Source organism: Gossypium hirsutum, chromosome D09 (genome assembly GCF_007990345.1).
Source record: "Gossypium hirsutum isolate 1008001.06 chromosome D09, Gossypium_hirsutum_v2.1, whole genome shotgun sequence".
Taxonomy (NCBI): Eukaryota; Viridiplantae; Streptophyta; class Magnoliopsida; order Malvales; family Malvaceae; genus Gossypium; species Gossypium hirsutum.
In genome coordinates this window covers 34,746,246-34,769,863 of record NC_053445.1, presented here as the reverse complement: position 1 = coordinate 34,769,863, position 23,618 = coordinate 34,746,246, and the positions used below count along the sequence as shown (strand labels likewise).

At 31.4% G+C, this 23,618-nt stretch overlaps 1 protein-coding gene and 1 pseudogene across 5 annotated transcripts; one reads left to right on the top strand and one right to left on the bottom strand.

The window, feature by feature from the left end:
- Nucleotides 1–3,418: 3,418 nt before the first annotated feature.
- On the bottom strand, nucleotides 3,419–8,536 carry LOC107891743 (peroxisomal (S)-2-hydroxy-acid oxidase). 5 transcript variants are annotated; one of them, XM_016816625.2, is made up of 13 exons: nucleotides 8,402–8,536; nucleotides 7,827–7,892; nucleotides 7,490–7,667; nucleotides 7,176–7,300; nucleotides 6,129–6,175; nucleotides 5,929–6,006; nucleotides 5,661–5,785; nucleotides 5,359–5,425; nucleotides 5,098–5,160; nucleotides 4,942–5,011; nucleotides 4,737–4,837; nucleotides 3,961–4,065; nucleotides 3,419–3,781 (listed from the first exon to the last, which is right to left on the bottom strand). In XM_016816625.2, the coding sequence occupies exons 3-13, from the start codon at nucleotides 7,627–7,629 to the stop codon at nucleotides 3,596–3,598; spliced, it is 1,107 nt and encodes a 368-aa protein (XP_016672114.2). In that variant the 5' UTR covers nucleotides 7,630–7,667; nucleotides 7,827–7,892; nucleotides 8,402–8,536; the 3' UTR covers nucleotides 3,419–3,595. The 5 variants fall into 5 exon arrangements, with proteins under 5 accessions (XP_016672114.2, XP_016672115.2, XP_040956369.1 ...); XM_016816626.2 differs by having other exon boundaries at nucleotides 7,776–7,892; nucleotides 8,402–8,516; XM_041100435.1 differs by having other exon boundaries at nucleotides 7,827–7,885; nucleotides 8,402–8,514.
- An 11,610-nt stretch (nucleotides 8,537–20,146) lies between these two features.
- Nucleotides 20,147–21,161, top strand: LOC107892932 (F-box/kelch-repeat protein At5g60570-like; annotated as a pseudogene).
- The last annotated feature ends 2,457 nt before the right edge of the window (nucleotides 21,162–23,618 follow it).

Here is a 23,618-nt window from a genome sequence, read left to right as displayed (position 1 = left end):
AGAGATTAAAAATGAAATTATACCATTGATTTAAAATATTAAAAAAAAAAGTGTTGTTTGATTTTGGACGCTACTTTAAAGATTATCAACTATTTTTTTCCCCTCAATTGTCTAATAATCTTTTTAGTCCAAAATTTTGATTGATTCAAATCAATCAATGTGCTTGAAATTGATTCTCTTGTAAGGTTAAATTACTTGTATTTTGCACAAGTTGAATTGAATTTTTTTCATTTTAATCTTAAATATTTTTTAAAATTTAAAATTTTAGTCTTCACCAAATTTTAACTATTAAACTCATTACTTAATAAAAATCCAGTTGATAGATTAATGACTGTCATTTGCATCAAAATTGAAATTTTAAAATTCGAAAAAATATAGAGACTTAAAATGATCCAATTGAAGATTATGAACTAAATTTACAATTGTACGCCAAGACTAGTAATTAAATTTAATCCAACGATTTTAACTGCTATTGTTTGGGTCAAGACTAAAATTTAAAAATTCAAAAAGTACAAAGACTAAAATTGACCAATTTGAAAAGTATAAAAACTAAAATTGATCAAATGAAAGTATAAGGACTAGATCCCTAATTTTTACAAAGTACAAAGACTAATGGTAAAAATTTAACCATGGGAAACTAACCATGGTTTCATCATATCACAAAGGGATAACATCTTTGTAAATATGTGTTTGCGACCCGAAAATAGTGAAAATTTATTTTTTAAGTATAAATTATATTTTTTGAAATAACAATTCTATTGGTTTCTATTGAAGAGAGATTTGATTTCCCATTGAAAGTAAAATAAATAATTTTTGGTTCCGTGTTAGATTCGAATTCGTTCGAGCCAACATTTGAAGCAATTTGTGGTACGACAAGGATCCGTCTAGCCAAAAACACATGTGCGATTTTGGGTAAAGTTTATTGCTATAAATATCACAACCGGTTTGGTTTTCAAATTTTTAATTTTTCGTTGTGCAAGAAAACTATTTTCGAACTAAAATTTTCCAACATGCAGAGCCTAACTCAATGAGAAATATCAACTTTCTTCAGCAATTACACAAAATGAACCTACTCAATCACATCTCATGATAATTTCCTTCACCCTTGTACCTTGAAGACTCGATACTTTTACCACTAAATTAATCCCTTGTGAATTTAGCAAGTAAAATCACAACACAGACTTAATATCAAAATAGCACTTTTACAATAATATTCTCACAAAAATAAATTAAGTACCTAACTCTAAATACAATTATATATACAAGTCTCTCGAATATATAGACTTAATATCGAGACTTGCCATATGAAAGTCTATATCAATTCCACTAAAACAACAATAACATAAGAATAATGTAAATATAAACTCTTGGCAGCTCATCCAACAGAATCACGATTCAAAGGATTATCTTGGGTAATTTCGAATCAATCCAATCACCAATATAATATTACCTAAGATATATGGTAATCCATAATAAGATAGTTATCAACCATATAATTAATATAGCTCAAATAAAGAGTTCAATAAATTTCCAATACCTTAAATATGGAAATTGTCTCCATATAGATTTAGTGGGCAAAGGACTGGACACTCCCTTTGACACGAAATTATGAATTTCAAATTTTTCAATAAAACAATTTTCCTTAATAATATATGTCTAGTACCATATTTTTTTTACGCAATGGCCTAAAGGAAGGCTGTTAATTCAATCCAACTATTTCTCTTTCTTTTCTATTCCCTTAATTTCTTTATTTTCCTTAGCCACAACTCAAAGTATGGCACCAAAAAGTAAGTTCGGCTAAGTGTTCTACCGTATAGAAGTCCCTCCAAACTTGCAACCAGATTCCCTAGTTGAGATCAATAACAACAAGCTTGAGTTTCGAGGTCTTGGTACATTGCCACCATCACCAAGTGCGCTACTCCAAGAAACATGAACAACTACATAGTGTAAGATGTCATGGTTCACCTAAGAGTAAAGTTGCCCCTAGTGCTATAACAAGTTTGGAATGGTGCACATGTGATAAGAATGAGTCAAGGGATTGCCGGAACGTCCCAAAAGACTCCGAAAGTCAGAAGATCGAACTCTTCTAGAATCGAGTAAAAGATTTTAGAAGCTCTAGATCAAAAGGGCATTAATTGTAATTTTAACCACTGAATCAAAGAGGCTTGCCCATATAGAAGGCAACCATCCCTCAATTGTAGCCAATTTAGGTTATTTAAGTAAATACACTTCCCCATACTCCCAAACTATTTTGTGCTCCCTTGTGTGCTTGTCTGGGTTTAGTGGTGTGCTTAGCTTCTTTATGTAAGGATTAAAGGCTGAACTTAGACTTGCCGATGAAAGAATTGAGTCTAAGGTTGCACGTGATTGGAATTAAAGTCTCGGCTTGTGACACAATACACCTACATGTTCGAAGGCGAGGCCGAGAAGGATACCTTGGATATACACCCTTTGGGTCCTCATGAACCAACAAAAGAGTTTAAGTTCAATTAGCATGTGGATGTTTTCCACAATGATGGACGATGAGAAGAGGTCATGACAAACGAATTGGACAATGATTGGTTTAAGGTTAACTTTAAGCTTAGGCTTTGTTGGTGGGAACAAAGGAATTGGATAACGGTAGGTTTAATATTTACTTTAGCCCTCAAAGGAGGAATTGCGTAAAAGTAGGTTTAATGTTTACATTAGGCCTTTAAGATAAGAATTGGATAAGGGTAGGTTCAATGTTTAATACATTAGGCCTTGAAGAGAGTAATTGGACAAGATGAATTAAGCGTTCAGGATTGGAATATAAATATTTACCATGCTTGTCAATCTTGAAAATATTTTACTAATTGTAAGTTAATTATGTAATATTGTGACTAGAAATTGGGACGGGGAGAAATTAGGGTCTTGCATGTAACAATTTATCCTTGATCCGAAAATCAATTAGTTATAGAGCGTCACATTTGTTGCCACGAACTAAAACCTGGAAAAGTGAAAATAAAGACCATCTCTAATGCACATTCTCTTATTTAACATGTTTAATAGCAGCTATCACAATGCCAAGCGAAAAGTTGAAGTTCGCCAAATGCATACAACCTTTGGTTGGTTGTTCTAGGTATTGAGATTTTTCAGATTGTTTGTTGCTTAATCCACAAAACGATCTACTTATCTTGCTTATTCATCGTTATCTTTGGAGAGGAGAGAATATATTAAGATCCATTATATTTATTGTAGATCTGGCAAGAAGGATGAGAGTAAATGGACAATCATATTCATGATTTAATTTATTTTTATTATTAGCATATGATTCATGATTTTGATTATTGTGATAGGTTTTATTTTATATGTTTTTTATTTTTTATTTTTTAGTCTTTTATGTAATATAATTTTAGCGAGTAAGCCTGAATTTTTTAAAAAATGTAACGACATGAAGTTCAAGATCTAACCCTATTTTCTACTACTGAGAAAATAAAAACACTCAAATTGTCAATTACATAAACTAAATCATTCAAAACCTTCAAAACTTAAAACAATTCAAGGGATTTTAACCATTTAATGAATCAATAAGACTCCATTTGTGATCATGTGCAAAATTATAAGAGCTCTCAACTTATAACCTAGGCAAAACCCGAGGATGGTCCCAATCAGCGACAACTTGGTTTCGAGTAATCTCCTTCAGCGATCGACAACCACTTAATGCCATCGTCAGCTCTAATTCGTCATGTAACATTTGAAGCACTTTCCGAACACCAGCTTCGCCATCCACAGCCAATGCAAATACCACTGGCCTTCCAATCTGAAAATCGCCAAATTGTTAATGGGTTAACATTTGATACAATGTGGTCTATAGGGTTCGGTTTTCATTTAAAGAGCAAAAAATGGATACTATTTTGATGTATAAAGCCGGTAATTAGATGTTTACTTTGACTACACACTACCGGTACTGTGTTACAGATTAAGAAAATCTATACTTACGAATATTCCCGATGCTCCGAGTGCCAATGCCTTAAAGACATCGGTTCCTCGCCGAACTCCTCCATCGAGGAAAACCGGAACTTTACCTTGTGCTGCTTTAACAACCTGTAAGATCAAAAAGTCATAGAAGTCCAACGGTAATGTATATTTTGGAATTTTTTTCATTAAATACATCAATACCAAAATATGAAAGTAAAAAAAGAAATAGTGATATGCTACGTGGCATCGATTCTTTATGTTTCCAAAAGGTATTCAAATACCTATTTCCGACTATGATTATTCTACGATCTTTTGACTACATGAATTTTTTCAAAAGATGTTAACAAATTTATATCAAACACATACTCATATTCGATACTCACACTTGAATCCAAGTAACATAAGTTATTTCATCATTGCTAGAGTACTCGTACAGAAAATGACAAGTTAAAAACACTCGTCAAAGGTCCGTAACGAAACTATATGCACAATGAGACATGATCATTAGCATTGAATGATGATCTTAATGACTTCAAAACATCTTTAGCCTTTGATAGATGATCTTAATATATATATATACATGTATATTTTAAAGTAATCATGTCCAGCACCCATGGTTAGCACCTATCCGGACAAAGTACAAGGATATGGCACATTTCAAATATCATCCATATACATGAAAAAAACAGAGAAAAAAAATTAAATATACCCATATTGGATAGATACTCATATGCAAAACTCTCACACCTGAATACGAATAACATAAACATTAATGAAATCAAAAGGGAAAAATGTACCTCTTCCAAAGCCATAATAGTTGCTGGTACATAATCAAGCTGGCGAGCTCCATGATTGGATACAATGATCCCGGTAGCTCCAGCTTCTATAGCTAGCTTTGCTGCATTATTGAACATTGCTAAGTAAAATTTTACCGAGAAAATAAAAACAAAAACATGAAATTCATTGAGTTTTGGTAGTTTCTGTAAGGTCAGCTTTGCTTACTATCCTCAGCGGTAAGAACACCCTTAACTAGAATCGGCAATGATGTGATCGTTTGAAGCCACTTCACATCCTGTTTGATTGGCAAGAAAGAAAACTTGAGAAAATTTCCTATGTTTTACGGTCAGGAAGATGCAAAATATAACACAAATATCTTACTTTCCAGCTGAGTGACTGATCAATTTGGTTGGCAACATATGAAGCTAGTCCGGAGTCATCAGTCTGTAAAGATAATCTCACCATTAGATGAACAAAAGTAAACGGATAACTAAAACTTATGTTTTCCGATTATTTTCATAAGTATCGGTGTTCGGTGTTTGTGTCCTACATATATTCAGATATAAGTATGGAGATATGATACGTGTCAAGCATATACTCATCTCTGGCGGATACACCCAAATCCGAGTAACATAGACTAACCTTATCGATTTTGCCAAGGTCCAAACCCTCAAAGTTTTTCAATGTCAAATATGGTGGCAAAGTAAATCTGCAAGTGAGTCCATGCAGCATAATTGTCATATTCTTTACAGGGGACAATATTGCTTCGACTCTTCATTTTTCTTAAACCATTCATATCCGAGACATATTGGGACATGGGTATTGAATATAACCTCCAAGAAACCTCTAAATGCATGAAAAAAATTCCAAGAAATGAACATATCCGTATCTGACACATATTCATATCCAACACTCACATTTGACTTTGAGCATTTGATGCTTACCTATTTTTAATATCAGCTTCCCTGCGGCCGAGTCTTGGAGTATCTGCCGTTAGGGCAATCGCCTTGAAACCAGCCCTTTCAGCTCTTCTCACAAGCTGAGCAACCAGGTTCCTGTCTTTGTGTACCTGAAATATGAGTAATGATTGAAATCTTGAAAATAAATTAAACATATCCATATTGGACATATACCCGTGCCCGGTTGAAGGTTTCATTCCGAGATCAGACAATTATATCACAAGCAAGGCAAAGTTGATATCTGAAAACTCACATAGAGTTGGAAAAACCGAATGCCAGATCCGGTAGAAGCGACCTCTTCCACACTAGAATTTGCATATGACGATAGTATCTGATGGGGGAAAAATATAAACAAACTCATTAAATTTCGATTTTGGAGATCAAACCAGGCTTCTGATTCATACCATATGCAGGCCATTAATATAGATTCATCAGTTTCGAAGAGGAGCAAACCATGATTGTTCCAGCATCTGAAGCTGCTCTAGCTGTTGCACATTCTCCTGCATAAAGGAACACAGTTCACCATTGAGACATATATAAATACTCTAACTCCAGGATGAGTGCAGGATATGATTGTGTGTTCGATATAGGTACGAATACTTTTTAAGGGTTTTTTCATATACTTGGAGAACTATATCCCATACCCATGTTCGTCTATGTGTTGGATACAGGCGCTGGATACAAATACTTCAGAGGAAATGAAGCATAACATGTACATATGTGTGTATATATACACATACGGTCTTTAAATCATTTGAAGACTTTAGAGAATAAAAAGAACTGTGAATATGTGAAATGCAACATACTGGCTCAAATAATGACATCGAAAAATGTTACTTCAGAAGAGCAATTACTTCATTAATTCCGTTGTTTGACTTTACGGTAGAGATTATAATGCCTTTTCCATGAACAACCATAAGTACCTACAATCAAATTTCATAAAGAATTGAATCACATGATGCAATGTGCTATATTGTTCGATTTTTCATTTTTCTTGAAATACACACATGTCTGACACATACTCAAACATGCAAGCGGGATATAGCTCTCCAAGGACACTCTAAGTGCATGAAAAAGTATACAAGTGTCAGACATACTCATTTCTGACACCTTGAATTCGAGTAACATAGGCAATGCATGCAAAGGAAGCTTAAATTCTAAACTTTATTTGCTTTTTTTGCATCTAGAACACATCATTCCTCTACAGATTAGTTGTAGTTTCAGAAATCACCAAAAATGCAATGGCAATCAGCATATTCAGCAACAATGGACGCACTCAATTTGATGTGTAGCCATCTATGCTACTCGAACTAGAGAGTATGAGTGTCAATACAAATATGTACCAGTTTTTCTAAGTTTTTCCATATATAAAGGATTCTTTTAGGGTCATATCTCGTGTCTATATTATATATCGAAAACGAATACTTCGAACAAAATCAAGCATTCAAGAACATAGTGGCCATTAATTGTTCAAACAACACTATCCAGTTGCATATATACCTTCAGGGTGAGCCATTTTCTGCATACCAGTCGGAGCAACCATGATCGGCATCGAAATCCTGAACCCCAAAATGGTGGTCATCATGTCGATCTTGCTAACATCGATTAGAATGCGAGGTCGAAACCTATTTTCCACAATACAAACAGATGAGCCTCATTATATGAGAACATAAACTATCAAACAAACATTTCAAGGACTCATATCCGACACTCATCTCCGGCACATATTAGGATACGAATATGGAAGGATATCCAAAGACCCTCCAAAAGAAGACTTTAAAACATGCCCGAATCCGAGTAACATAGAAACTTACAAGATCCTCGAAAAGGCATTGCGATTCTCCTTAAGAGTCCACTGATCCTCGGCACCAGATGCATAGTAATCATAAACCATCTTGGGCAATTTTTCCTTTGCAATGACCTCGTATTCCGAAACATTCGTTATCATCTCCATTTCTTGTTCTACAATGTTTTCTGCAAACACAAAATTATCTAGACTCCAAAGAAAAATCAGACTGATTTATTTAGAGTTTATGAAAACAACAAATGCTTAAGTACATAAGACTTTAATTCTAAAGTGATTAAAAAAAAAACATGTACCCTATCAACCTAAACCGATTTGATCATATTCAACGACCGTAAAACCCCAACCTGAATGGATCCAAGTGACCAGAACTCAAAATAATCCAAAGAAGCCGAAAATTTTTTGACTGAAACCTGAAACAATCCCATAATTATTGAACTGCAAAATAACTCGAAACTGAAATTGATTTAAACTCGAAATTGACTCGAACCAAAATAACCAAAAATTTTAAAACCTAAATTGAACTAATCCATATTGACTCAATCCAAAACAAATCGAATTCGATCCCAAACATTACATATTTAGGACTAATCTACAATTTTTCCAGTGAGAAGTGACTGCAAATGTTGTGGAGAATGAAACTCCACCGCAAGGATTATAGATAAAACGATCAATGATCGTAAATGTTACACCTTTTGGATTAAAGTTCCAAAGTTAACTGAAAATCTAATGTTCTAATAACAATTATTGCTATATTTTCAATCATTATTTAACCAGAATCTTAAAAAAAAAAAAAAAGCAGTTCAAGAGTTCAGACCTATAATTATATGTAACTAAATGATGATTTTCAATTATGTTCTTTTGAAATGAATGAAATCTATGAATCATCAAATAGAAAATCAATGAAGAACAAAGAACAAACCTTTGGCTGTCTCCAGGAATCTAGAGAGAGTTGATAGAAAGCTGAATGTGAAAGAGTTGAAATAATAACATTGGAGAGAATGATCATTATTTTGGTGATACTAATGAATAACTATTCCATGTAATATTGAATAACAAATAATTTTAATTTCTGAATTAGTCCTTTAAAACTTAAACTTAAAAATATAAAAATAAAATATTTTAATATAATTTAATATAAAATTAAAAAATATTAAAAATATTATATTAAAAATATTATTAAATTATTTATTATTTATTAATTTATTTTTAATTATGATCCTATTAAAATTTAATAACAATAATCTATCTATCTAGAAAATTCCATTACAATTATTTTATTACAACGAACCAAATGTAATGTTAATAATTGAGGTAAGAATTGGATTGGTGGTGGTAAAACCAATTTAACTACCTATTTTCAGTTATAAAATATTTTTAAAAAATTTAAAAAATTAATAAAATAAAAGATATTGAGTTAATAATTAAAATAATAATAACAATAAATAAGCATTCATTTAAGTTTAGAATAACTTAAATTCATTTTAAGAATACTAAGGTATGTTTAAAAATGACATACAAATTTGTGAAAGAAAATATTTTATCTTAAAATTTTTTTTTTCAAGTTTAATTAATAATTATTATCGGTGTAGTGATAAAAAATTTGTTTATAAATCTATTAAGCTCGGGTTTAATCCCTATACATGTTAATTTTAGTTATTTTATTTAATAAAAATATGAAAAGATAAAAAAAGTCGTCAAAATAATAGTAGTTGCCATTTAAGAAAATGACATATTAGTAATTTTTAAACTGAGTTGGTACTTGATTAACCCGTAACACCACCCCAATTAGGGGTTTTATTAATAGTAAGTATAGATATGCACAAGTGATGTATGCAATAAAGTGTGCATAATAAAATTAAAATGTATAAATAAATTAAAATAAAGTATTGGTTGAGTGGTAATTTTAAAAATTTATTAATGTAATTCTTTTGGATTCAAATCTTATAATATGTATATTTTTATTTTTATTTTAAATTAAAAAGACTAAAATACCCTCAAATAATATGTATATTAATGTTATATATATATATATTTTTTTTTTTGCGGTTTATATTTGGAATCTGTAACGATTCCTTCCAACAAGGTTTTCCCCAAAATATTCCAACAATAGTTGGGGTTTGTGGTAATTTTGTTTTTTTTCCTATTAAATTCTTTTAAAATATTGACCCGCAATTCGATGGTGGGCCTCCCAAGGAAGAAGCAAAATTGGATTAAAATTACATTAAAAAAGGTTAAAATTTACTATTAGTCTTTGCACTTATTCAAAATTTGTGATTTAGTCCCTATATATTAAAAGTTAAAAAATTCAGTTCTCTTATTTTTCGATTTAGAAATCCTAGTCCAGTCATGATCATTGTTTGTAATTTATGTCAAAATTTGTTAACTTAACATGTTTATTTTTATCAATCATATGTAATATCATATAAGAATAGTCTAACCAACATGCTAAGTTGATAAATTTTGATAGAAAATACTAACGATATTAATAATTAGAATGAGATTTTAAATAGAAAATAAGTTAACTTAATTTTCAACTTTTTAAGTTTTATGTGTATTATAAGTGATATTATATTTCTAATTTGACAATTAATTAAAATATTAATCACATATGAATTATAAAAATATATAAAATTACATTAATGTAATATAAATTGAATCCTAATGTTAAATATGGAGTCTTCCTTCTGGCATGAAATTAAGGCAAAAATACAATAGGGATTCCCTAGAGGATAAGGGTCTCTTCTATCTTAATCAATGATCGAGGGTTCTATCCTTGTCCTAAATATAGAGCAGTTTTAAAACTCATGGTAAATATTTACCCTTTTAATAGGCTTACAGAATATGAAAAATTAATTACTAGGCTTGCTTCAGTAGATACATTAAGAAATAAAATACATATATGCTTTTATTGAAAATAAAAATTTATTGGCACATGTTAATATAATTCATATTATATTTTCTTAGAAGCATAGGAACAAAATTTATTGGGACTTGTGGTTTAAAAAAGTTATATTCAAATTTAGGTTTTATCAACAACATGTTTAAATATTAATCTATACTACTATATAAAATGAAGGTCCTCCACTTGACACATGCACAGTCTCTCTTTCTTTTTAGGGTTCATACAATATTGGTCAAATACCATTTTTAGTCCCTCTCAATCTTTTTCTTTTATTTTTTAATGCATTTTACAGAAAATTGATCAAATATCACTTTTGGTCCCTCTATTAGGCCTAAAATTAAGATTTAATCTTTAAGCTTGAATTTCTATAATAAATTGGTTTTAGTCCAAATCGTTAATATTGTTGATTACCCTAATAAAATATTTTACATAATTTTTTTATTAAACTGGTTATTTGGATTAATTAATAACATGATTTTCCCCTATTTCAATCATTATAAGATAATGGTAAAATTACAGTTTCAATTTCTCTACTATGCTGACGTGTGATATTTAATCTTTATATTTTAATTTATATAATTTGGTCATTTACTTTTACAATGGCATTAATTAGTCCAAATAATTTACATACTTATATGTGATAGTTATCTTATTATTTTACTATCATGTCCTTTGTATGCTTACAAGTGTCCAAGCATAAAAAAGATTATTTGTAGTTGAAAGGTTAATGGTGATTTTTCTTCAACTATTTATAAATGTCTTGGTAAAAAAAAAAGACCATGAACATGACAAAGTGGCATGACACAAAGCATGGTAGGAAGTTGTACTAGTTTGAACTAAAAACTGTCTTCAAATTTTATTCTATAATTTAGTTAAAAAACAATTAACCCAACACAAAGGCTGAGGCGTGGTAGGAAGTCATACTAGTTTGAACTAAAAAGTGTGTCACAAAGATCTACATACTTATTAAATAGTTTTTTTAAGGATTCTAGGAGTTGGGTCGGATTACAATTCATAATTTTTTTAAAAAAGTTGTCATGTCTATTTGGGTTGATCTTGGACTGAATTGAATTAAAAATAATATTGTTCAAAGTTGGACATAGGTCGTCGGGTAAGCTTATAGTGCAGGGGAGTAACTTGACCTTTAGAAAAGGTGAAGAAATGCATAACACGAAAGATTGAGAAATTGATGTATATAAAGTATGATTCGCAATTATGTAAAAAGGTTAAGGGTGTGGAAGATGTTTTCCCGATTCCATATTTAAGATAGGGATGAAAAAAGAAAGTTCGAACGCAAAAAGATTTTGAGGGGTTAAATGTAATTTTACCATTTACTAAATTAATTTTATAAAAATTAAAGGTCTAAAAGTGAAAATTTATATTTTAGGGATGGGCCTTTATCAACCTCTCTCTCTATTTTGTATATTAAACATTTGACTGAGCTGGTATCATGAGTTGATCAAGCATCGACTGAATTGAGTAATGACTCAAATTGTAACACCCAAACTCGGCCTAGATGTTATGGCCGAATCCAGAGATGTCACAAAGAATGAGTTTTGAAAAATGAGTTGTTTCGATAAACCATTCAACTTTTATAACTCATATTCATTCATAATTATTACTGGAAAAGTCGTTTAATTAGTTTATTTGCAAAAACATAACTTACAGCGGAAGTCTTAAAACTGTTATATTTTAGAAATGCAGTTCGTGTTTTCAGAAAACCTTTGTTTTCGTAAAACTGTGGTTTCAGACAAGCATCGCAATGAAATAGTCAAAAATGCATCCAAAATCAAATAAAAACCAACAGTTCGGAGAGTCCCAAAAATTACAAACTCTCAAATAAAAACCAGAAATTATAAATAAAAAAACATAGATTACTAAGTAAAGCAGTTCTCGATCAAGTGGTCACCGTTAAGCCTCCATCGCATCGACCAGTCTAAGCCTGTGGATTACCTGAACAGAACAAACAAACGGATGTGAGTTTTCGTAAACTCAGTGTGTAACCTAACAAAAATAGACATGCTATACATACAGAAATCACATACACAGTCAAATTCAGATTCGGATTCAGACCTAAATCCTTTACAGATTTAGATAACAGAAACAGATATATAGAGTTCTACCCCCATCCTCTACACACCAACTCCGACCATCCCAACACACCATGTGGGGTTAAAAACACCATCATCCCTACACACCATATCGTGCCGTTACGACACATATCGGATAATGTGTAGCCAAATAGCCAGAATATAGGCGATGATCACCATACAGAACACTTCCTCTGCATATATAAATCTCACCCCAATCAGATATACATAATCAGAATTATCATGTTTACATGTCCATATTCAGATATATATAAAATATATATATATACATCAGACTAATCAGACATGCATAACAGTATCATACTCAGAGCAAAATATCAGACTATTAGATTACATAGTTTTAGGGTTTGGTTAGCCCTTACCAACCCTACAATAGGCCCACAGTCGACCAGAACGACCCATGCGACCCTAGGGAAAATTTTAGAGTTATGGGCCCACATGCCCGTGTGGACCCTTACGCTTGTGTCGCTCACATGCCCGTGTAGGCCCATACGTTCGTGTCGTCCACACGCCCAGGTTGGCCTTGCTCGTGTGGCTCACACGGCAACACTCACATTATCTCACGGTCGTGTCTTACGCATGACCATGCCCTCATCAAACACACGGTCATGTCTCGCACACGGCCACCCACACGGTCGGCCACACGCTCGTGTGACGTCACAGTAATCAATTTTGACTTTCGTCAAAACCTCATTTTTCGTAATTTAGGAACACACCTGTTACAGTTTTGATGCGAAACCAACCCCGAGACCATCAACACCTAAAAATAGAATCCCAAAGTCCTATTAACACTTGATTTACAAAAACAACCAAAACTAAATCGAGCAATGTTCCACACTTACCACTGCAAAACGACTACACGCAAAAGTTAAACCGTCAGAGCAAAAAATACAGATTCACCGCCTTCACCTACGCAACCGATCGCAGAGTTCAAATTTCCTACAATAATCATACGTTACTACAACGAAAAGAATTGAGAGGCTTACCGAAACCACGCGAACAACAATAATAGTGAACAAGAAAATTGAAAGGAATGGAGGAACAAGGATTACGCCAGAAAGAGGAAGAACAAAAACATAAAATTGACAGAAAGGTAGAGAAGGAGCAGAAACAGACGTTAATTTTGGAAGAAGGGAGAAACTAATTAAAATTTGAAAAAAAAAGAAAACAAAAAAGAAGATATGTCAACATAATCCCTTAATTATCTCCCACTAACCCAATACTTATAACTCCCTCAGAATTTTAATTCAATCGAAACTTTATCAAACAACCGAGCAAAAATTAACAACCACTCTTGCACCAAGATTTGAACACAGAACCCTCAAAATACCAACTTCCTTACCACTCAAACTGGTAAAGTCATTCTAATATAAAATAGCATTCAACTTTATATAAGCCCACTCAACAAGGGTAAGGCTAGAATTAGAAAAATAATAGAATTTGATAAAGGTGAGACTTGAACCCAATACCTCATACACACATACCAAGAACACTTAACCACTAAAACAAATACACCTTTGTGTCAAAAATTTATAGAATTAGAAATAAATTATTAAGGGTGTTACACAAATACCATTGTTTTACAAATTAAATTGTACTATTTTGAGGGTTTTTTGTCATTTTATATTTATTATATACAAAATAAAAAATAAAGAAATTTGAACCCATTCTTTTATGATTTTTAATTTTGTACTTTACCATTTAAACTATTTATTATTTATATCATTTTTATAAAATATTTTACTAAATAATTATGTTTTCCACTCACATGGTATCAATTCATTTGAATGGATGTTTACTTCCAGTGTGGTACATTTAAGTTTCTTTTTGTCTCACGTTACAATATCTAATCTCACTATCATTATTGTTTTTACACTAACCGCAAGTAAACGTATTGCTCATCCAAAACGGATAATCTAGTTTATTTTAGGCTTTTTCATCTCTCTTTTTTCTTTCAAAGTTTGGGTTTATACCCATTGGTTTACCAATCAACCCACATATTTTTTTGAATTTTTAATGTATTTACTCTTCTTATTTTATTATTTGTTAGCTTATTTTTCTTTATTTTTTTTAAAATTAGAGTTAATTACACCAAACATTCTTAAACTATGACTCTTATTTTAAATTGGTTACTAAAGTTCAAAATGTAATTCTAATTACATTTTTAAACTATCAATATTATATCAATTTAAGAATTGATAGTTTAACTATAAGAATTGATACCTTTCAAGGAGAATATATAACATTTACAACTCTATCTTTTTCACAAGACTTAGATAGAACCTTTCCTCCTAGTTCTTATCTCTAAACTAGAATTCTTATTAGTTTTCGTGGCTCAACTAAGACCCTCCCAATTTACAGTTGGTGAAAATGATGAATGCACGATATCAACTTCTAAGAAAGTGGATGTTAACAATTTTGAGCTCTAAATACTAGGATATGTGAATGATAAAAGATTTGATACTAAGCTCCTAGAGAATATTTACAAGAGAAACGAAAAAACGAAGATTTAAGACTTCTCTTTATCTTTTAAGCTTGAATGTTGCTCCCACATGTCTTGAAGTGTTTTTGACTTGAATATATACTCTCTCAGTGTTTTTTGGACATTTAGAGAGAGTTTCTAGTTGTTGGAATAATTAACCTCTTGCATAGTCTGCAGGGTCAAGACAAGTATCGAGACTTGGTTGAAAAATAGTCATTGGAAATCTAGAGGTCTCGAGACTTAATAAACAAAACTCGAGATTGTATTGCTCTCATTTGTCTTTTGCTTACTGTTTCATAAGTGTCGATACTAGCCATCCTAAGTCTTAAGACTTAGGTGTTAGGTATTGACATTGTACCCCTTTCAAAATTTAAGTTAGAAACTATTTGAGGAGGTATCGAGACTTGGAAGATTAAGTCTCAATACTTGACCTGAAAATGCATTTTAAATCTTAGAAACATTTTTGAAAGGTCTTAGAGTTGCGTAAAAATATATTTGAATTGTCTAAGTTATTTGAGAACATTATTTTTTAATTTAAAATACTTAAAAATAAATTATACAAAATTTAAAATTTACTTTATTATATTAAAATATCTAAAAATCAAAACTAATACAAAAAAATCGAAAAAAAAAACAAATAGGCAACCTTATCCTTAATAAAATCAATAGATTTTGCATTGGAGGTCATGGAATCCTGTGTGAATCAGCAAGGACCACTTTGCAAGGCTAAATACTCCTGGGTGACCAATAGCGAAGTAGTACCGTGAGGGAAGGGTGAAAAGAACCCTTGTCGGGGAGTGAAATAAAACATGAAACCGTAAGCTTCCAAGCAGTGGGAGGAGCCCAGGGCTCTGACCGCGTGCCTGTTGAAAAATGAGTTGGCGACTCATAAGCAATGGCTTGGTTAAGGGAACCCACCAGAGCCGTAGCGAAAGCGAGTCTTCATAGGGCAATTGTCATTGCTTATGGACCCAAACTTGGGTGATCTATCCATGACCAGAATGAAGCTTAGGTGAAACTAAGTGGAGGTCTGAATTGACTGATGTTGAAGAATTAAAGGATGAGTTGTGGTTAGGGGTGAAATGCCACTCGAATCCAGAGCTAGCTGGTTCTCCCCGAAATGAGTTGAGGCACAGCAGTTGATTGAACATTTAGGGGTAAAACATTGTTTCGATACGAGCCGCGAGAGCAGTACCAAATCGAGGCAAACTCTAAATACTAAAATACAAATAATACATGAATAAAAAGTGTCAAACTTGGGTACTTAAAAATATCGTAATAGTTCATGAAAATATCAACCCCATCTCATGTAACACCCCTAACCCATATCCATCGCCAGAATAGGGTTATAGGGTATTACCGGAGTTTACAAATTAATTTACAGACATTTCATTTCATTAAGCATTCATATTTAAAATCAATCAAAATCAAAATATTAATGAGCTAACGTTGGCCAATTTAACTCATACATGTCATTATAACCAGAATCAAAACATCCAAAATTACCGATAGAATTAATATATAGTGTGATAAACATTTATACATCCATTCAATGCATTATTCCCCTTTTTATCAAATATATCAATGTTTCATCAATTTACATACAATGAACATTCAAATCATATTCACATCAATAATATACATTTCAAGCATTTAAGAATATAATTCAAGTTACATGAACTTACCAGACTAAATTGCAGAAATACCAAAAATTCAGGGACATTTTGGTAATTTTTTATTTTCCTCGAATTTCCACTCAATCATGATCTAAATTAATATTTCATTCAGTTTATTATTTAAATAATAAAACAATTCATTTCATGCAATTTGGTCACTTTTTGACATTTTTACCAATTTACCCTTAAAATAATACTTTTATTCAATTTAGTAATTGAACCTAAAACATGCAAATTGGCCATTTTTAATGAAAACTCATGCTAGTTGAATAATCATTTATTTTCCTCCTCCTCCTCTCCATTCCACATCCTTAATGTATAATATGCTTATATGTAACATTATCTATAATTCCATCATTTATTTATATATTAATTCAAAGCTGTCCACTTGAGTCATAGTCACTAAATTATTTATATCTTGAGCTACAAAACTTCGAATTAAGATCTGCTAAATTCCTATGAAACTAGACTCACATATCTTCTTACCATAAAATTTTCAGAATTTTTGGTTTATCCAATAAGTACAGTTTATTCTTTAAAGTTTCCCCTATTTCACTGTTTGACAGTTCCGACCCCTCTTCACTAAAAATTAATTATCTCTTTGTACAGAATTTGGATGATATTTCCATTTGCTTCTATTAAAAATAGACTCATTCAGGATTTTAAAAATATAAATTTAAGCCTATAATTATTTTTATTAATTTTTTGATGATTTTACAAAGTCAGAACAGGGGAACCCGAATTCATTCTGACCTTGTCTCACAAAATTTATTATATCTCATGATTTACAATTCCATTACTTACACCGTTTATTCTGTGAGAAACTAGACTTAATAAGATTTAATTCCATATTTTTTTCATCCTCTAATTCGATTTTCACAATTTATGGTGATTTTTCAAAGTTAATCTACTGCTGCTGTCCAAAACTGTTTTAGTGCAAGATGTTGATTACTAAATTTATAACTCCCTTATTCCCTTTCTCTATAATATTTCCCATCACTTTCACTTATTTTCCTTCACTAATATATCAAGAACATAAGACCTTATATAAGAAAACTCTACTATAACATCATTTCCATGCTTTTTCAATAATATCAAACTTAAAAATGTATTGAAATCTTGATGTTCTTACCTTGTTCTATTAGTTTCAAACTTTAACTTGATTTTCTCTCTCCTCCAGCTTCTATTTCTTGAATCTAACTTGATATTTTAGCTCCCCATAGTCTCCTTGTTATCTTTCTCTCTTGATGGATATGGAAATTCTTTTGATTTCTAAGTGAAAATGGTGAGTATTTGGTGAAAGGACCAAATTGTAAAGAAAGCAAAACTTTCTTTCTTTCTCTTTTCTTCTTACGTTGGTGCATGGGAAAAATGGTGGGATGGTGGCTTTTTTTTCATTCTTTCTTTCCACATATATATACTAAATAAAATAATAAAATATCGTTAAAAAATCAAATAAAATATTATAAACTAATATTTATTTATTTATTTATCTAAAATATCTCCAACATCATCATTGCCTTCTAGATTTCTCTCTCCTTCTAATTGACCATTTTGCCCTTCATGATCTTTTAAAATTTCATCCTTGAGTCATCACTTAATTTGGTAAAATTATGATTTAGTCCCTCATAATTCTTCACTTATTCAATTTGGTCCTAATTTATCCATTTTCATTAGTTTCTAGATCATTTCACCCTTAAAATATTTACACAATTAATCCTTCAAAATTTTCATATTTACACTTTAACCCCTCAAATTTTAAATATTTACTCTTGGGCAACAAAACTTTTTTCACTTTTGCGAATTAGTCCTTTTTTGCATTAATATGTCATAATATACTTCCCAATGTTGACATAAATCAAAATTTTGCTTTTTGTCACTTTATTTCCTTATTTTACTATATCAAGTATACCTACTTTCTTACTGTAGTAATTTTCAGGATATTACATCTCATATGGTAGTGGTGTTCAGTGAACGGATCAAGTTAGATCCATGTATAATAGTGATATCATATATGAATGCTCAAATTCATTTTTTGAGATTAATTTTTTGGTTAAATGTACGCTCAAAGTCTTCTAAATTTAAAAATGCAAGTTCAATTGTTAACATCGTTAAAATAATTCTATTAAATTTAAGGGTCTGTTTGATTGTAGTAAAACATTTTTCGGAAAAGGTTTTCAGCCTTTTCCAGTGTTTGTTTGGCTGAAAATATTTTCCTCACGTAAAATCATTTACAAACACGGGAAAAAGAAGCCTTTAATCTTGGAAAATGTCTTTTCATTTCTAATTCGGTAAGACATTTTCAGGAAAATTTTAGACACTGATCTTCCCTTTCCCTTCCCCTTCCCCTTCCCCTATCCTTGACACCTGATCTTCTGCTTGCCATTAGCCAACACTGATTCTTAACACCAGACACCGACGTTCATCGACCTTTTTTCTATGTTTTGATTTCGGAGCAATAATTGAGGGAATCAGAAAATGGAGAAAACTGATGGAAGTGGGAAAGAAAATGGAAGCACAGAAGAAAAGAAAAGTTTCAAAGATGGATCAATTTGTGGGTATAATTCGCTTCACCACCTCTTGAGCGCAAATCTCAAGCCTCAACTCTACCAGGTCTTTTCTTTTTCTTTTTTCCCACTTTCCGGGTTGTAATTTATCTATCTTCACTTTGTTGATTTAATTGGGTATTTTTGCTTTTCTTAATCTAGCCATGCACTGGGCAAAAAATTCCAATCTTTCCTGTTATTTTTCTTTCAGATTTCAAGAAAGGAAGATTGAAAGGATTACTTAGGCAAAGTGTGAATGATCTCTCAATGGAAGTTGTCTTTTGAATAAAAAAGGGACATTAATGGGCTGAAGCTTTGATTTGAGTTAGTCTTACGCAATATTGCTTGCGTTCTTGATACTGCTTTCATGCAGATTTTGTTGCAACATCTACTCATTTTTGGTTTTCTTGGGTATATTCGTATCAATGGCAGTACAATCTCAGGCTTGATCTTTTTATGAGTCTATATGATCTGTTAATTTGCCCATAGGAAGATGGTACTGAAGTGATGCATTGTTAATTTATTGAACCATACTGTGTTGTCAAGGTATGCCTATGCTTTTGCACCTTAGCTTCAGACAACCAAAGGACCTCAGACCTTTTTGGGCGAGGCACATTTGATTAGGCGCTCGCCTAGTGTGCGTAGGCGTGCTTTTTTGTAAGGCGATGGGCATATAAAATCCTCCTAATTGAAGTTCTCTTTAATTGCTTTTGTTTTCAACTTTTTCATTAGATATACCTTTACTTGTAAGAAATGAGATATTATCAAAACTCTATTTTGTAATATTTGTGTATTGAACAACAGACATGGAACCAATAGGAACTTTTGCATATTGGCCAACAATAAAAAAGTTCATTGTTTTGTAGATAAATTGGATAAAAGTGTTTTATCATAATTATATTACTTAACCATACATATACGCACCATATATACATATATGCATATGCATGCATATTGCACCTTACTTCAATCAGGTGAACGCTTTTTTGCCCCTTCTGCCTGAGGCAATACAAGGGTTTTTAGCACCTGGAGTGTACCTTTATCCCTTGGCAATACAAGGGTTTGAACACTGGGTTTACTTGGCCTGTAATATGATGCATTGGGAAGCTTTTGATCCTATGAGACAGAAATGGATGAGATTACCTAGGATTCCATGTGATGATTGTTTTACTTGTGTTGACAAGGAGTCTCTTGTAGTGCGGAGTGAATTACTTGTATTTGGTCGTGAACTGTCAGGATTTGCTATTTGGATGTATAGTGTGGCTACCCACAATTGGTCTAAATGCCCCCTAATGAATTTGCCTCGTTGTCTGTTTGGTTCTAGCAGCCTTAGGGAGATAGCCATTGTTGCTGGGGGAAGTGATAAAAATGGCAATGTCCTACAATCTGCAGAACTCTACAATTCTGAAGTAGGTACTTGGCAAACATTGCCCAACATGAACTTCCCACGTAAACTATGTTCGGGATTTTTTATGGATGGGAAGTTTTATGTGATTGGGGGCATGTCAAGTCATACAGATTGTTTGACTTGTGGTGAAGAGTACAATATTGAGACAAGGTCATGGAGGAGGATAGAAAATATGTACCCTGGTCGTGATGCAGGTACGTTTCATCCTGTTATGCGTTCACCTCCTTTAGTTGTTGTTGTAAATAATCAGCTTTACTCTGCTGATCAAGCAACTAATGAAGTTAAGAAATATGATAAGGTTAATAACTCATGTTGTGAAGAGACTACCTGTGAGGGCGGACTCTTCCTACGGTTGGGGGCTGGCATTTAAAGCATACGGAAACAGTTTACTAGTAATAGGAGCTGGAGGTCATGGAGGGCATGATGATGGAGTAATTGTTCTGCATTCTTCGAATCCAGAGGAGGGAACCAGGGATGGACAAGAGTGGAATGTGCTTGTTGTCAAGGCACGGACAGGTGCTTTTGTGTATAATAGTGCGGTAATAGGCTGTTAATGAGAGTTGCCGCATCTTTGGTGCAAACATCGATATCTGGAAGACCAAGATCAACGATCCTCTATCTGTTATAATTTTTATTGTCTCAGTATCATTAATTTTATTGTTCTTTTCCCATTTTATGATTCAGAAGAATAATTGACCTCGAATCAATTTCTTAAAGTTACCAACTGATTGTGTTGATCCCTCTATTGCAAGCATTAACCTCATACCAAGTAATGACTGGTTCCATTTATCTTGTACTTTGGCATTGAATTCATTTCTCGTAATTGCTTTTATGCTGAGCGTAATTTCATCAGGAGATCACTACAATTGATTCACTACTAATTAGTAAATTTCGGAAGTAGTTTGCGATGCTTTTATATTTTAATAATTGAGTATTATTATATATTTAATTTGATTTATTTATAAATAAATCATTGCAATATATGTAAAAACAATTTAAAATATACAAATTTATTAATATATATTAATATATGTAAAAACAACTTTTTCGAAAAATATTTTCAGAAAATCTGCCAAATAGCAGAAAATATTTTACACAGATTCAATCAAACACCAGAAAATATTTTCCAGTAAATCATTTTACACATTTTCCAGAAATCATTTTACGGAAAACATTTTACTGGCAATCAAACGGACCCTAAGTTTATTATAATGTTATTTTTTTTGTTTGTATCTTTTTTTTATTTCAAAATGTCACGCTAGTGAATTTAATAGAAAATTTTAATGGTATTAAAATTTTGAATATGAATTTTGAAATTTAAAAAATAAAGAAACTAAATTCCTAAAAATAAAAAAAATTAAATATACGAAAAGTAGGTGAACTTAGAGCATATTTAACCTAATATTTTAAGGTTAAAATATGCCATAAGTCATTGTACTCTTCACGAAATTTGGAATTCAACCTCTCTACTTTTGTTTCCAGAATTTACCCCTCTAGTTTTCATATTTCAAAATTTAGGTCCAATAGATTTAACGTTGTTAATTTTTTTATTAAATTTGTTAGTGTGACATTTAAAAAAAAAATAAAGGAACTCCCTTGGTAACCATGTAACTAAAAAAATGATGTTATAATGAACTTGAATTTAACAAAATAATTTTAAAATGTTAACAATTTGACCGAAATTTTGAAATCTGAAAAGTAGAGAGACTAAATTCTTAAAAATAAAGATATAGGGACTAAATCCAAAATTTGTAAAGAGTACAAGAACATATTGTTTATTTAACCTATTTTTAATTAAATTTTTGGGCTTGGAGGAATTCTCAATAGTAACAAGTCAAGTATCTAACATTACTGATTTTAGGGTTTCTAAGTTCAATTAACTAACCCAAGCTCAGCCCATTGAATTAGGCGATTAGTTTTTTTTTTGTAAACTATCAAAATAGTTATTTTTATTTTCCATATGTTACATTTTAGTTATTTATGTTTGAAATGTCACGTTTTAATCAGTTACATTAACGTGTTGTAACATTTTAGTCACTGAGCCGTTAATTGCCGTTGACAGTCTAATGGTAAGCTGACGTGGCACGTTAAATCATTAGTTTAAACAAAAATTTTAGGTTAAATTATACAATTGGTCCTCATATTTTTTCATTTTGAGCATTTTTTTCTTTTATGTTCTTTTAATTTTCTTTTTTTTCTTTAATTTTCATTCTATTCTACTTCTCCCTCTATTTTCCTCCCTTCTCCATCTCTTTTAACGTAAAAAAAATTAAATTTCTCAAAACAAAAAAAAAATATAGGGACCAAATGTATAATTTAATCTAAAATTTTTATTTGAAATGATGATTTAATGTGCCACGTTAGCTTGCCGTTACACTGTTAATGGCAATTAACACTCAATGACTAAAATGTTGCAATACGATAACGTAAGTGACTAAAACATAACATTTTAAATATAAGTGACTAAAATGTAACCTGAGAGAAATAAAAGTGACTATTTTAGAAGTTTACCTTTTTTTTATTTATAGTTAAAAAATGGTAAACTACACTATTAGTCACTAAACTATGGGTAAGTTTTCGTTTTAGTCACTTAACTAAAAAAAATTATAATTTGGTTAGTAAACTATTTAAAAGTTTTCATTTAAGTCATTGGACAGTTTAAAACAATGCTATATGGCATTCTTTGTTAGGACTTTGCACCAATTGAAAGCTCTATTTCCCCTTCTCTTCTATAGTTTAGTTTTTCTCTTTTATGAAACAACTTTAGACGTCACAAATTTGCGAACCAAAATTCAAACGATTTTTTCTTCGATCTTCGACATTGACTGTAAGATCAACTTGTATCTAAGGTATATTCTTGTATTCGTTGCTTAAAGCTTGTTGGCGAAACTTTTTAAAAAGAAAAACTTAACAGTTCAGTGACTTAAATAAAAACTTTTGAATAGTTCAGTGACCAAATTGTAACTTTTTTAGCTAAGTGAGAAAAAACATTACCCATAGTTTAATGACTA

Excerpts from the sequence above, each read along its gene's own strand:
- LOC107891743 (XM_016816625.2), bottom strand. The coding sequence starts at position 7,629 with ATGGAGATGATAACGAATGTTTCGGAATACGAGGTCATTGCAAAGGAA. Across the intron at positions 7,301-7,489 it reads AATGCCTTTTCGAGGATCTT|GTTTCGACCTCGCATTCTAA; the intron begins GTAAGTTTCTAT and ends TGTGGAAAATAG. Across the intron at positions 6,007-6,128 it reads CAGATGCTGGAACAATCATG|ATACTATCGTCATATGCAAA; the intron begins GTTTGCTCCTCT and ends TTCCCCCATCAG.